The sequence below is a fragment of the Manis javanica genome, chromosome 2, assembly GCF_040802235.1.
Source record: "Manis javanica isolate MJ-LG chromosome 2, MJ_LKY, whole genome shotgun sequence".
NCBI classification, from domain to species: Eukaryota; Metazoa; Chordata; class Mammalia; order Pholidota; family Manidae; genus Manis; species Manis javanica.
In genome coordinates this window covers 1,375,384-1,390,697 of record NC_133157.1, presented here as the reverse complement: position 1 = coordinate 1,390,697, position 15,314 = coordinate 1,375,384, and the positions used below count along the sequence as shown (strand labels likewise).

The 15,314-nt window shown below is 62.8% G+C and overlaps 1 protein-coding gene across 5 annotated transcripts in view; it reads left to right on the top strand.

Annotated features, from left to right (window-relative positions):
- The window catches only part of NACC2 (NACC family member 2), a 60,386-nt gene extending 49,711 nt beyond the window's left edge, over positions 1 to 10,675 (top strand). For all 5 annotated transcript variants that reach the window (XM_037007662.2, XM_037007658.2, XM_037007659.2 and 2 more), the window contains 4 exons: positions 2,146 to 2,310; positions 4,397 to 4,502; positions 4,902 to 4,999; positions 6,184 to 10,675. In XM_037007662.2, coding sequence (XP_036863557.1) covers positions 2,146 to 2,310; positions 4,397 to 4,502; positions 4,902 to 4,999; positions 6,184 to 6,686 — 872 coding nt within the window. In that variant the 3' untranslated portion in view covers positions 6,687 to 10,675. The remainder of the gene's footprint in view (positions 1 to 2,145; positions 2,311 to 4,396; positions 4,503 to 4,901; positions 5,000 to 6,183) is intronic.
- Positions 10,676 to 15,314: the final 4,639 nt, after the last annotated feature.

Genomic DNA, 15,314 nt, shown 5'->3' with positions numbered 1-15,314 from the left:
ACGCCCCAGCCCCAGCCCCCTCCTCTACTGTGTCTCTGGGTCCAAGTTCTGAACCCAGCACAGGGAACCTGCAGGATCCGACCCCCTGTGCTGGGTTCATTCCCCTCAGCGTGAGGGACCCAGGCCCCATTCCTCTGCTGCCTGGAGGGGTGCAGTGTCTGTGAGGCAGGGGGTGGTGGTAGGGCCATGAGGCACATGGGGACCCTTTATCCATTGGACCTGCAGGAGGGACACGGCATGGCCCCAGATCCCTCTTAGCAGTGTGTTCTCTGGGGCCAGAGTACCTGTCCTAGGCCGCTGCCGCCCTGTCTGCCCTGGTTGGCCGCTGTTCCAGACTGTTCCATGGAGAGCTTTGTGGCCGAGGCTCACCTCTCCTGCATCAAAAGCAATTGCTCAGCTCCCTATTCAGGCAGCTCATTGCTCTTTCAGGCGCTTCTCTTCAAATTCCATGGGCCAGGATATTTGGAGGCCACAATTGTGGAAACAGAGTTGTTGCTGGGCAAAGAGGGGGGCTGTTGACAGCGGCAGCTCAGCCACGGAGGCCGGTCACGGAGTGACTGGGCCACTGGGAGACCCAACGCACAGGGTCTCTGCCAGCTGCCTGCCCGTAGCCCCAAGGGGCCCCCCCCAGCCCTGCACTGGGTGTGGGAGTGACCCGCCACGGGGACTTGAGAGGGCCCCCGACCCAGGGAGGAGCCCTGAAGCCCCACCCCCAGCCAGACTGGCCTGGGAAGGCGCAGGGAGGAAATTGGGAGCACCTTTCCAGACGCGCCGCCCTGCGGGCGAGGGTATTTTTAGCCACGCAGCCTTGGCACATGGCAGAGCAGAAATAGAAGAGGCTCCCGTGGCTGTTCTGGATCTGCCGGTCGGGCCGGCCGTGGGGGCTGGGGGCTGGGGTGATCCTGCCCAGGGCCCACCCTTGCCACCCTCCCTCCTGAGGTCCCTGTACAGCAGCCCCCACATGGCTTCCCCAGGTCCTCCTCCTGGGCCAGCCTGGCCTCCCCAGACCCAGGCTCTGTGCTTCTGTTTAATTTTCCTGTGACCCCTGAGGGGTGTAGAGGGGATGGAGGTACTGGCCAGGTGCACCTGTCCTGGGCCTGCTGGAGGAGCGGGTTCCAGCCGGGCCCTACCCTCTGAGTGTCCGAGCACTGGAAGGTTCTGTGACTGCTCCTCCCATCAGGGCCCCTGGGGCTGCTAGGGAGGACTGCTTTCTGGAAAGGAAGACCCAACCTGGAGGGGCCATCTGGGCAGCCCGCTGCCTGTGTGACAGGTGGGAGTGGACAGGCCCTCGGGGCCTTTACCTGTAGGTCTTGCTGCTCGGCCAGGTGTGTGTGGGAGCCCACTCTGCGGCAGCTGTGGTTTCTCAATGATGACAGCTGGCCAGGAACTGGTGGCCCTCCCGAAAGGTGACCCAGTATCACCCTGTCCTGGGGACACAGGGCTGAGGGAGCAGTGCCCTGGCCTCTGTCTAGGCGGCTGCAGGGAGCCGGGCTGGCGCACGCAGGCATGAAGCAGGAGGCTGCCGGGGAAGCCAGGCTGTGGCCTGGAGCCCTGCTCTGGGCAGGGCTTCTGGGTGTGGTGGTCCCCTGCTGGATGTCCAGCCTGTGGCCATCAAGCTTCCAGGGTGGCTGAGGTACCTCAAAAATGGCCTCACCCTTCCCCCATCATAGCTGCAGTCTAGCACACTACGGGGTCCCTGTCTGACCCCCAGCTTGTCAGGAACGTCCCCAGACGGCCTGGAGGGCTGGAGCTGACTGGCAGAGATGCCTGGCATGTGTGCATGGAGCCACCTCCCGGCCAGGGACACATGTACAGGCCGGGGAGTGCCGCCGGCAGAAGGGCCATGTGCCCCAGAGCAAGGCTGGCGCAGGGACCCTTGCTGACTTGTGCCCACCTGACCTTCAGCCCTCCGTGGTGGACACCTACCCGGAGCCTCTGGGCCCTTGACGTGTTCCTGGGCCTGGACGGGCATCCCTGGTTCGTGTCCCCTCTTTGCTCGTGCAGGAGGCAGGTCCGGAGCAGTCCAGCCCGTGCCAGGGACCAGGGAAGGTGGGCAAGGAGCAGGTCTGGCCGGGCTGGGCTGGGTGGTGAGCCGGAAGGGGCTTGACCCCAGAAGACCCCTAACTGGTGGCTCTGCGTCCGCAGTGCAAGAGAAACCGGAGCCAGTGCCGCTGGAGAGCCGCTCCTGCGTCCTCATCCGCCGCGACCTTGTGGCCCTGCCCGCCAGCCTCATCAGCCAGATCGGGTACCGCTGTCACCCCAAGCTCTACTCCGAGGGGGACCCTGGCGAGAAGCTGGAGCTGGTGGCAGGTGAGGCCTTGCTCCCACCTGTCTCTTGTATGCAAATGCCCTCTTCCTCTCCTTCAGAGCTGAACAATGTGCTCATCACCAATCAGTCAAAAAAAAGAGAACATCCTAGATTTCCTCTAATCTCCTTTCAGAAGGATGTGTCATTAAGAGGAGTTATTCAGCTGAATTAATCTAGCGTTTTAATTGAGTCCCCTGGGCTGGTAGCACTGCTGATGGGCAGGGGCTGCTGTCACGATGGGGCTTCAGTTTGGGTTGCAGGGAAAACCAGGTCGAAGATAGTTTACTAGCCCCGCTCCCCAGTCCCCACAGGGCGCAATTGCAGCGTCCAGGGGCTGATGGCCAGAGGCTCCAAATGGCAGCTCACAGTTGGTCGGCGATGCAGTTCTTCTGGGAAAAGAGACAACACGGTTGAGTCCAAAAGCCTTTGTTGGAAGTATTCCGCCCAGTGTCGGGATTCACGTGGCCGCCCGGCTCCTTCTAGATTTCTTTGGCTGCTCATGGGCAGGTCGAGAGCCGACGGCATCGTCCTCTCAGCTGGTAGATGTCGAGCCACGTGCCGGCATCTCTGGATTGGTTCACCAAGGGGGTCCCAAAGGGCTGGTGGGGACCCGTGGCCACTGCCCCTCCTCTCAGCCGCTCCAAGTGATTCCTCTGAGGCACCAGGTCCTCCACTCCTGCCGCACCCTGGGCAGCATGGTGCTCTGGCTGACCTGTTCTGGGAGCCGCTGTCACAGGTGGCGTCACTGGGGAGCAGCTGGGTGGTGGGCTGGCCTGGCCAGGCCGGAGTGGGGCAAGGGCACAGCTGCTGCCTGCTGTGATGCACTCCTGGGCTGGGTTACCAGGCTGTGGGGGTGCCAGGTGGGCTTGGTTCCAGGGGTCCTCGGAGGAGGGGGCCGGCTACTGGATGCCAGCTGGCCTACGTACAGCTGTACGTCAGGCTGCTGGGCCCCGCACCTCCCGAGGACCCCCTTTACAGATGTCTCCACACAAGGGCAGGGTGTCCGGCCCCTGGGCCTCAGGGACCTACCTGCTCTGCAGGTTTGAGGCTCTGCAGACACGAGGTGGGTGGACCTGAGTCCCTCAGGCATGCCTGGCATGCTGTAGCCGAGGCTGTCAGACCACACTGACCAGACGTCCTGACGGTGGACTCCATCCAGAATCAGCCATGCACATATTTAACCAATAGCTGGCGGCTCCTGGGGAGGCCTGGCTCATGCCAGGAAAACCCAGTGCTAAGAAGGGATGGCCCCCCCAAAGCTGGAGTGGCAGGCTCCATGGGGGGCTGAAGCAGCCCTGAGGCACTGAGCAGGGATCCAGTAGGAAGAGCAGGTCCTTATAGTCTCCTCCTGCCTGCCCCCCAAGAAAGGGACACCGCCTTGTCCTTTTCTCTTGAGGAGAAGATTCAGTGCATGCTCGGTACAAACTCCCATCTCAGAGGAAGGCCCGAGAGGGGCCACGCAGGTCCCCAGGAGCACCCCTTGGGGGTTCCTGCACCATCTCCTCTCCAAAGTTGGGGGCCCCCTGACTCTTGCGTGAGTTCCTCTGTCAGCGGGCGGAGTGTGGGTAAGCAGGGCTCTGGGCTCCTGCCTCGCCAGGCTTCCACGGGGCCCCCGGGCCACACTCCGGCCTGTGCAGCTCTTTCTTCTCAGCAAACGCGGGAGCAGTCCGAGCTCCCCCACCCCCGGAATTCCAGCTCCCCGCCACCCCCGGAAGCCCTTAGGTGTTTGGGAAGGGACGGAAGTGTTTCCCAAACCCAGGGCCAAGCCAGGGAATCCCTTGAAGCCGGAAGGGTACTTTGGGGACAGCCTCTGAAGCTTGTGACCGAGGCTTCCTCCTCCCGTGACGGCCTTGGTGCAGCAAGGAAAGCTGGACTGTGTTCCCCAGCCTGGCGGGGTCCCAGGCCCAGATGGGGGTCTGCCGGGGCGGCCGTGGTCTGTCCCGGAGTCCCGCTACTCCCCGTCCTTTCCAGCCTCCTCAGCGCCCATACACCTGTTCCAGCCCTAGCAGCCCCCTGGGAAGGTCATGGCTGGGGTTTTGGGGGTGCAGCCAAGGGTCTCACGTGGAATTTTACATCTGGCGGCCGCAGGCTCCGGGGTGTACATCACGCGGGGCCAGCTGATGAACTGCCACCTGTGCGCGGGGGTAAAGCACAAGGTCCTGCTGCGGCGCCTCCTCGCCACCTTCTTCGACAGGTAGGTCCCTGGGTGCGCAGAGGCTTCTGCGGTCTCCTTAGCGGGGAGCCGTCTCCCGGCCAAGGGCCCCACACCTCCTGGCCTCGTGCTGCAGCATCAGCCCTGGGGCCATCGGGGCTCCAGGAGGAGCCCCCCGAACACAGTCTGGGACTGGGGAGGGCCTGGCTCCTGGCATTCCCGGGAGGGCTGTGGACCCCTCCACCCCCAGGGAAGTGAAGAGCCATACTCACCCCACTCATGGGACGGCCAGAGCAGCCCCTTCCCCTGAGGGGCGGCAGGACCTTCTCCCCACCCCAGTCCACGGGAGAGACCAGTGGCCTTCCTGCCGGGCGGGCCTTCGGATAGGGAAACCCCCCCTCTGGCCGGCCTCACTCTGCCTCCCTCCCATCCCTCCACCAGGAACACGTTGGCCAACAGCTGTGGTACAGGCATCCGCTCATCCACCAGTGACCCGAGCCGCAAGCCGCTGGACAGCCGAGTCCTGAATGCTGTGAAATGTAAGAGGCCAGGTGTCTGGGGAGGGGTGGTGGTGTCGAGCTTCAGAAGCCCCCCAGGGCATTGGACCTCGGCCTGGGGAAGGCTGCACACCCCCCAGGACCCCATCCGGGACTGTGGGGTCGAGGGGAGGAGAGAGAAAAGAGCAGCTCTCAGAAGCCAGGTCTCGAGGTGTTGACGCTCTTGGTAGGTTTCCAAGCATGATGAATTCAGCTGTGAAACTATTTTAATATGTGAAATAGATCTAATTTTCCTTTTTGAACAAAACCCCTTATTTACATTTCGAGGTTATTTTGAGCCTTTGCCATCTGCTCGGCCGGCTTCTGCCTCCCGCCCGCCTCCGTGGCAGGCTGCCGGGCTGGTGCAGGCCAGCCGGCCCAGAGCACATCGTCCGGCGGCCCGTTTCCCTGCTTAAAAATCACGTCTCACGAGAGCCCTTCTGCTCTAGGGCAGAGTGGCGACGTGTGGGTATGGCTGGGCTCCAGGAAGGGGCGCCCGCCTCAGGCTGTCGGTGTCGGGGGCTCACCCCGGGGCTTCCTCCAGGTGCCGCGTTATGCGGAGAGCGGGTCCTGTGGCTGCTGGGGAGGAAGGCCGTGGGGCTCTTTATGACTGATGGTGGCCGCGGTGCCATTGCTGCCCCTGCCCCGGGGATAGGCCGAGAAGAGGGGTTGACCCTCTCGCTCCTGTCCAGCCTGTGAGGGGAAGCATTTGATCAGGCCGCAGATGCCCGAGCCATATGGTGGGTAGGTGCCCAGGCTCCCTGGCCTCGGAGCCCTGCCGTGACTCCCTCTCTGGATGGGCTGGGGGTATCTATCAAGTGTCTGACCAGAGATGCTCAGGGACCTGCCCAGGCCACACAGCCCGCCAGTGCTCGGGGAGGGCCACAGCTGTGCGCCTTTCATGCTGACTGTCCCAAAGGAGGTGGCAGGGCCCCCAGGACCACATGGGGGTGACTGCAGGGCTTCAGGCTGAGGCCAGGAGAGGCCTGGGCAGCCAGCCGCGGGGTCTCCGGTGCCAGTGGGTAGCAATGCCCCACCCCATCCCCACGGCTGCACATAAGCCCTCCAGGCCTGAGGCCTGTCCAGGGCAGTGCCGTGCCCTGGCTCCTGGGAGGCGGCACGTTGGCAGGCAGGGTGTGCAGGTGGGCGCCCCCTCATGCCCGCCCCCCTGCACCCTGTCCCTGCAGTATACTGCCAGAACTTCGCCCCCAGTTTCAAGGAGAGTGAGATGAATGTGATCGCCGCGGACATGTGCACCAACGCCCGCCGCGTGCGGAAGCGCTGGCTGCCCAAGATCAAGTCCATGCTGCCTGAGGGCGTGGAGATGTACCGCACGGTCATGGGCTCTGCAGCCGCCAGTGTGTCCCTGGACCCTGACTTCCCGCCCGCCGCGGCACAGGTGTTCGAGCAGCGCATCTACGCCGAGCGGCGGGGTGACGCTGCCACCGTCGTGGCTCTGAGGACTGACACTGTGAACGTCGACCTGAGCGCCACCGGGGCTGCCTTCGAGGCCGGCGAGGAGGCAGACGGGGCCGGCTCGGTCATCCAGGAGGTGGCCGCGCCCGAGCCACTGCCCGCCGATGTCCAGAGCCCCCCGCGGCCCTTTGAGCAGGGCGGCGCTGGCTCCAGCCGGCCACAGACGCCGGCCACGGTGCGAAGACCAGAGGGCGCGTATGCCGGGGCCTTGTAGAGCGGAGCCGCGGGCCGTGCTAGAGCAGCTTGCATGCGTTACTAATACAGACAAATGTGATCGAGCCACTTACCTACCGAACTGCTACTGTTGCCTGAAAAAAATGTGATTTTTATCCTGCTTGTATTTAAAACTTATGAAGGAAACAAATGCATCCATTCTACTGTAAATGATCAGGCCACTGGCCACCTAGTTGCAAGGTGGGTCCCAGGGCTCCTCCTGATACCCGAGAGGCCAGTCTCCGAGCCACCGCCTTCCTGACCCCTGGGGAGCCGGCATGTGGGGGAGCAGCGGGATGGCACGACGACAGGCCTTGCTTGACTTGGGGTTGTTACCAGCTCATCTGCTGCCCCACCCAGCTGGTGGGTCTGCCCATCCCTGAGGCCCCCCAGCCCTGTGACGCACCTGGGCCCCAGGGGTTTGGCTACCACCTGAGCGCCCTCTGGCCCCCTCCTGGCCCCGCCGTCCTGTGTGGGTGGCTGCCGCCCTGGCACAGCCCGCAGCCACAGAGGGATTACATTTGTTGATTTCTGTCTTCAGATTTATTTCATATATGATGTGGAAACTTTCAGACCCAAAAGAGCAAAAAGTTAAGGAGGACTGAGTGTCCCCCTGACTCCAGGCCACATCACACCCCCTCCTGTGGGAAGTAGGGGTCCCAGGGAGGTGCCACCAGGCTGTGTGATGGAGGCACGGGCGCCTGGCTAGGCGGGGCCAGAGGGCCTGGAGCAGGGCCCCCTCGGTGTTGGGCTCCTCCTGGTGGTGCCCCATGCCCTGCGGTGTACACGCCCGAGGCTGAGGATGGGGTGGAGGGAAAGGCCTGTTTGCAGGAGGCGCCCAGGGGCAGCAGTGTGGAGGCTGTAAATTGGGAGGCAGTAAGGAAGGGCCTGTGGAAGTTGTTCTGTCTGAGGCTAGAACGTTCACTTGCTGTTCGTGGGGTGGGCACAGGCTGTATGAGGTGCCTTAGTCCAAGGGCTGCCTTCCTCCTGGGTCCCAGGAACCCCCAGGCATGGCTGAAGACACGCCCTCCTTCCCAGGCTTGAAGGGGCCATAGCTCCCTCCTCTGGGCCAGCACTCTGGCCCCAGCCTGAGTGTGCACAGGACCCTCAAAGCTGGGCCTCCCACAGCTGCAGGACCGCCTGTGGGGTCCCAGCAGGGCACAGCCTGGAGGGGGGCAGGGGGCTTAGGTCCTCGCTCTGGGTCCTCATTCCTGCTGTCCGCCACCCTCCCTTGCGTGGAGGGCCTTGGGGGCAGACCTTGAGCCATGGTGGAGGGGGGGTCCCCTTCCCAGCCCGCATTCAGCCCTCCAGGCCCCCCTCCTGCTGGGCCAAACATGTACCTGCCCTCCAGAAAGATCTGATGCCTTCTGAAAAGGGGTGGGGGACCTCAGGTGGGCCCATGGAGCTGACCTCAGCCCCTCTACCACCTGCCCTGCCCAAGTGCAGGGAGGTCCAAGCCCTATGCTGCGGGCCTGAACGGGCTTCTTGCCAGTCACCAGCCTGGAGGCAGGTCCCTCTGCCCTTCCTTGTGTCTGGCCCTGCCGGTGGGGTGTGAGTGCCCTGTGCTGGGGCCCATGGCCACTTGGGCCCAGGACCACGTCCTCCCCTGGAGTCCTCAGGTGGCCACAGGTGGCAGAGGGCGTGGTGGGTGAGGTTGACTGCCACCCATCTCTCTTTGCAGGTCCCCTTTGCCCCCCACCCAAATTTGCACTTTAATTTGACCACCCTGGGGACCCTGGGGAGCGGCCACCCACTCTCCCTCTCTTCACTCCAAAGTGGGCCCAGCCCCTCCCTGAGGCCAGGACGGGGTTGGGGGGCTGGCCCAGTGGGGGTGGGGGGCGGTGGCCGCACAGAGAGGGCCTGACCGCCGCTCAGGCCAGCACAATGTCCCGTGACCTCTGTCCCTTAACTGTTTGTTTTGTTCTACTGGGTAAGGAAGGCAAGCTGTGGGTGTAACTAGTAACAATTAAATGTGAATGGGTTCTGAGCTCTCCCTGTGCCCGGCGGGCCAGGCCGAGCGTTTTGCACTACTGTGTCCCGCAGGGGCGTGGTCGGGGCGCTGACAGGTGGCCGTGGCCGATGACTGCGGGCGCCCTCTGCGCGCCGGGCCTGGGCTCGGAGGCCATTCCAGAGTGCCTTACCATCCTTTGATCATTTTTCCCTAGGAAAACCGATTTAAAGAACCGGACCCTCCCCTCCTCTGTTTACAAGATGACTAATTCCTGTCCTGTGAGCGTGGTCCTGACTCACCCAGACCCTGTAGACCGAGAGACAAGCCACTCAGTATTTATGAGATGTCTGCGCCTTTACTCCTAAGCTTGACTAGTAGCGATATACATATACTACATAGAGTCTATTGTAGAGCTAAGTTACAGCAGCACCTTGTCGAGGAGGAGACGAGGGACCCAGCCCCGCCGGTGCTGGGCGGTGGCCTGGGACCCAGCAGCCCTCCCCAGCGGACGTGATGTGCCGCAGAAGGCAGCTGGGACAGTGCAAAAGGTCCGGAGGAAGGGCCGGGAGGGGGACAGATACTGTGAGCTCGCGGGGCCCGCCTGGCCGGCGTGCCTCGGTACTTGAATTCTGACTGTTTGCTGCACTGTGTCTGGTTCGTCCAGAGTTCTCTGTGGTTGCTTGACTTTGTGTTTGGTTCAGTGTCTTACCTGGCCCCAGGGGTGGACGCAGCTGTGGACAGCGGCAGGGGAGGCACAGTGGAGTGTGCAGCCTGCAGCCCTGCCCGCGCCATGGTGCTGGGCGCTGGACTGCCGCTCTGGGACCTGGGCCCGTTTCTCCTTCCAGAAAACTCTTTGTCTCTAGAGCCGGGAGGAAGGCTGAGGTGTGGCCCGGGAGGGGCCTGTTCCCCTGCTCTGTGGGCACTCCGGTGTGCCTGGCCCTGCCCTGTCCCCATTTAATGGCTGGAGCTTTGTAGCACACGCCCACTCCAGCCCCAGCGGATTACTGCTTAGATTCCCCTAGATGGGTTACTTTTATGGAAATATCTTGATGCAGGTGGAAAAAGGCCTATGGCCCATTAACCAACTGAAAACTCAGAGAAAACCTCTGTTTACCTCTGCCGGCAGTAAACCCTAAATGCAGAACTGAGAGCTCACAGCTGTCCTGAGCTTTAACTACTGGTTCGGAATGTTGCTTTTCCACAAATCCATCATCACGTCAGCCAGCCAGCTCTGAGCGTGCCGCCCGCCTGCAGCCGGAGACCATTAGGGCTGGGAACAAGATGTTTCTAACATGGCAAAGGTTTTGGGGTTTTGTTTGTTTGTTTTGTGTCTTTGAAAAAAAGGAGAATTATGCAGAATCTAAAGCATCCAGATTGGACGACCTGCTTGAATTCTGATGAGTTGCTTCATTGTTAGCATTTTGCACACGATCGTAATTTTTATGTCAAAAGAAGCCAAAACTTGCAATACTATTTTTAGCAGACAACAACAAAAAGAACTAAATATAAAATCTATAAATATTTTTGACTTGAACGTTTGGATGGTACAGCTACAGACGGACCGGTTCCTCCTTTGGGTGGAATGCTTGTAGAAGAGCTGCAGAGGGAGCCGGCGGCCGGAGTCTAGCGAGGGGCTACGCGGCACCGCTGCTCGCGACTGTTAAATAAACATGTAACCTGCGTTGTTCCCGTGCTGTACAGAGGATACTTGTTTCATGGTACCACTGTTCCCTGCAGGCCCAGAAGATGCTGTAGCATTTTTTTCCCCCCCGAAGGAGGAATTCTTTGTTCTTCCGGGTCCTCACTCCCTTGGTGCCACAATGGCAGAGTCAAGACCGTTGCTTTCTAGCCAAGGCTGACGCTGTATCAATAACTCGACCTACAGAGGTATCCACCCGCGAGCAGGAAGCGGGCCCCTAGCCTGCTCAGAGCCGATCGTAAGGTGGAAATCCGTTTCAAACAAACAGGATGTGATCGTTAATTGTAAAGCGCTTTGTAAAATTCACATTTACAGAATAATAAACTCAGTTCAAACCCAAGTTGCCTGTGCTTTGCTTGGTCAGTGGGGTTGAGGGGAGACAGAGAAGCCAGGGAGCATCTGGGCTGCTGGGGGCAGGGTGACAACCACCCACGATCCCCAGGCTCGCCGCCCCCTGTCCGTGTCCATCCACTCACTCTGCCTCCCCATGCCTTACCAGGGAAGGGGGCTGGGGAGCTGGAGATGTCCCGAGGGGGGACTCCAAGTGACCTGCGAGGACCTCTCAGAGCAAACCAGGAGAGCCACCTCACCTGGCCCACCGCCACCTCCTCTGTGCCAGGTCTGCCCCCAGGTGTGTGGAGGGGGGATTGCAAGTGGTGGAGCCACCCGGGCCTGCTGGGGAGCCCCCCTCCCAGCCATCTCTGGAACCATCCCCCAGGCCAGCCCTGGGTTGGGGTTCTTGGACTTAGACCTGGCGGCTGTCTCCCCACTTGCTCCTCTGCTGTCTGCACAAGGACCTTCCTGAGCGACCCCAGGCCGCAGGTGGGTCAGGCTTTGTTTTGCACCAGTGCGTCCCCCTGATATGGGTCAGGTCTTGGGCCCTCGCATGCCCGTCCCACTCCTAGATGCCTGTGTGGTGGGCTCCTCGCTTCTCCCTGTCCTGCGAGGTTCTCATCCTAGGAGGCTGCCTCTGACCCGCTTCTAAATGCCACCCGGTCTGTCCCCCCTTTCTTTTCCGGGCTTCCTGGCAGCAGAGGATTTGTTTGCTTGTGTGTGTGTGACCTCCACAGGGGCCCTCTGCAGCAGTGGTGTGCTGCTCGGGGTCACCCTGAGCCACTGCCTCCTGCAGGGGCACTGTCCCCCCAGGGTTACCAAGGACCCTGGACCAGGTGGGGCCCAGGAGCACTGGGCGTGCCCGTGTCTGTCAGCACCCTGCAACACCTCAGCTGTTCTCTGCCACCCCCAGCCCGGCTCCCTAGTCAGCTTCAAAGCTCCTGGGTGGGGTGGCTTCCCAGGCCACCCACCTTGGCTGGTGGAATCACCCGACCCCTGGGCTGAGGGACACACACCTGGGAAGCCCCAGATGCCCCACCATGGGAGGTTCAAGCCCCTCAGCAGCCAGGACCACGAGGCCCATGGGCTGGGGGTCTGGCAGTTGTGTGGAAGGTGTCTGCCCAGAACCCAGGAACCCTGCTGGATCCCCCTGGGACAGGAGGCCCCGCCCTGCCCATCCATCAACGGCTTTCCAGGAAGCGGGAAGCAGGCAGCAGGCAGCCTGTGCCCTGTCCCCTCCACCTCTGCCCTTCAGCTTCCCACCAAAACCGGCTGAGGCATCAGCCCTTAGTTCTTAGCCCTTTGTCCTGTCCTGGGAGGAGGGCGCAGTGTCAGCAGGACCTGGAGCCCTACTCTGAGCCCTTTGTCCTCCGCACAAAGGGTCAGAGCCCCCAGGGCCCCTGCTGGTCCGGGCTGTGTGGGGCAGGGGTTGGGCCTGGCCGGTGAGGGGTGGGAGGGAGGTGGGGCGGCTGGGGCTCCTCCCCAAATGACAAGCTATGAGTGGCACGCTCTCCACACTCCTACCGGGTGGGCATTGTTGACCCTCAGAGGGGGAGGTGGGCATTATTGACCCTCAGAGGGGGAGGCGGAGGCTCCAAGGGGCAGGGAGTTGCTAACTACCCCGCGCCGTGCTGTGCACCCCATGCCACACTGGCAGCAGCCCAGCTAGAAGGGGGCCCAGCTTGCCCACTGTGGCTGAGTAGGCTTGGGGCAGGTCGGTCCTGGCCCTGCCTCGCATCCATCCCATCATGTGACCACAGGAGGGCCAGAGCGTGGGGGCTCTACTGTGGGGGGGGAACCGGAGCCCCACCCAGGTCTGGGCACTTGGAAGGGGCAGGATGGATTTGGCTACAGTTTGTCAATGGAACCCTCTGACAGTAGGGGGCTACGGAGGCCAGGACTCGACCTCTGTGCCCATGCACGAGGCCATCTCCTTCCTTGGGCTCCTTGGGGTGTCTGGCCAGGGCGAGGGCTGCAGCTGCATGGGGCCTGCGGAGCCCACTGGGGGTGCAATGAGGCCAAGAAGGCAGGTCTGTCCTGGCCCTCAGCTCCAGGGGAGGGGCCCCCACAGCATGAGGCAGGCTTTCTGGGTAGGCCCAATGACCTGCGCAACTTCCTGGGCCCCCTCCAAGTGGGGTCCCAGCTGCAGGTGTGTGGTTTGGGGGTCTGCAGAGGGGGTGCAGGGATCTCAGGGGACAGCCTTCTGGTCCAGGCAGTGCTGGCGCTGGGGGTCTTGTCCAGGTCCCACCCCCAGCCCACCCTCAGGACGCAGGCCCCTGAGCAGAGAAGCAGCTCCTGGGACCCTAACTAACGGCCCAGACGGGTGGGTGGAGGTGGGTGCCGTTGTCCTGTGAGGAGGGCCGCCAGGCTCTGACTTCCAGGAAGGGCGGCCCTGTTTCCCCAGAGCTGGCCTCAGGCACGGGTCAGCGGGGCCTGGAGCAGGGCCGGGCTGGCCAGGGTGGAGCCCACATGCCCTGAGCTGGGCGCGTGGCTGGGCAGCTGCCTCTGGCCCGACTCCCACACGGGAGGGAGGGGCAGGCCCAGGAGTGTGGCTCCGTGCCCATTCCATCAGGTATGGACAGAAGCCACCTGGGGAGGGGACAGCCCTGTGTGTCCCTCCAGCCTTCCTACGGGTGGACAGGTTGCAGAAAGGAGTGCCTGTGCGGCACCCGGCACCTCATGCAGGGCACCTGGAGGCAGCCATGATGGCCCAGAGGGTTCCAGTGCCCTAGATGGGTCACACCGGCTTGCAAGCCCCCTCTTGGGACACCCAGCTCTGTGGCCCTTAGCCAGCCCTTTCCGGAGGAGGGCAGGGGCAGAGGTTCCCCTCAAGGAAGCAGTTGTGGTCCCCCACCGAGGGGCCCTGGCCATCTGGGTCTCCACCTGGAGCGCCCGGAGGCTGGGCAACAGCTAGGAGAGCGTCCTGGGCTAGTGGGACCTGAAAAGCCCAGGGTCACACCCAGAGCCGTCTGTGCACCGGGCCCTGGCTGCCCAGCTCCCACTTAGCCCCCGGGAGCCCGGGCCCCAGATAATCCAGGATACCACACAGAGGACTCTGGGCTGGACGATGCCAGCTCTGGCTTGGTGCCATGAGCTGTGAGCAGGGAGCATGCCTGCCGTCTCTGCCCCTCAGTGTCCCCTCCAGAAGGCAGGGTCTCTCCAGCCTTTGAGCTCTCAGACCCAAGCCCTCACCACCTGCCTGAAAGGTCAAGGCCGCAGTCTCAGGCGCCTGGTGGGGAACTGCCCTGGCCACGTGGGAATTGTGTTAACCAGGACACGGAATGCAGACACAGCCAGGATTGCACCCAAGGCCTGTGGGATGCTGGGGAGGGTGGGGGCCCTGCTTTTGATCCTGTCCATGTTCCACTGCTGGAGGAAGCACCTTGCCTATGGCCTCACTGGGGGTGAACTTGACCCTGGCTGACCTCTGTTGGCCTATGGTCCATGCAGGAGCCCACTGAAGCCCCAGCATGACCCCATGAAGGGATCTGGTCAGGCAGGGAAACTGAGGCTCAGAGGAGCTTAGGACGTCACCCGGACACATCTAGAAGGTGGCAGAGCCAGGATTCGGGCCAGGTGCCTGCCCCTCGGCACCCCTTGCCAAGGGGAGTGAGCATTCCAGGTTGGCAGGGGGGCTGGCAGGGAGCTGGGCCATCTCCTCCACCTACCAGGTGCCACCTGTCCATCTGCCAAGCAGAGTCCTCGGCCCTCCCTCCAAGGAGGGGAAGATCGGGCACCTGGTCTGTCTGCAGGGCCACCCTGCTCTCTGAGAAAGGGGAGGGAGGCACAGCTGAGAGCCAGCAGCAGTGTGGCACACCTCGGGAGGACACCTGGAACAGATGAGGGCGGGGGTCACCTGCCCAGGGTGCCCCCAGGCTTTGCAGAGCAGGGAAAGGGCAGGTGGTCTTGCTCAGCCCGGCCCTCACCCCGAGGCTCCAGCACACCGAGGCCAGGTGCTGGTGGTGGGGCCCACGTGGTGCTTTCGAACATGATGGCTCCACTGCCCAGGTGGACTCTTTCTCAGCCGAATCCCGAGAGGAGGCAGGGGTGGCCCTGAAGAGCCAGCATCATACCCATATCATGGCAGCGTCATGTCTGACAGCCAAAATCAGGAGCGCCCAAATGTCCCTCGGTGGGTGGATGGGTGACCCAGGTGTGGATTGTCCGCCTTTTCCAGGGTCTGCCTGGAGGTGTGACCCACCCCCCCACCAGCTGCTGGACCGCAGCCCTGCAACCCCGAGGACACAGCAGACAGCCCCGCGCTGTGGGGGCCCACATGCTCTTTTACCACAGACCAAGACCAAGACCACATGCCCAGACCAAGATTCGAGCCAAGGGTGGGCTGGAGAGGTGGGCGGCCGGGGGTGAACCCCCAGCACGGCAGGCAGACGCCTCCAGGGCAGCAAGCTTCCTTACTGTCCCAGGAGGCTGAGGGAAGCCCCCCACTTCCTTTCTGGAAGCCCCTGTGCCTTGCGTCCTTCCAGGCAGACTGGGTGCGTGGGTTTGGAGGGAGGGTCCACCCAGGGCCCTGAGCCCCCACCCCAGAGGCCCAGGCCACACTCCAGCCCTCCCCGGGTCAGCTCCCTGGAGCCCCCACTCCCAGCAGCCCCCTCCTCCCACGCAGTGGGAGGCACCCCAAAGCGAAT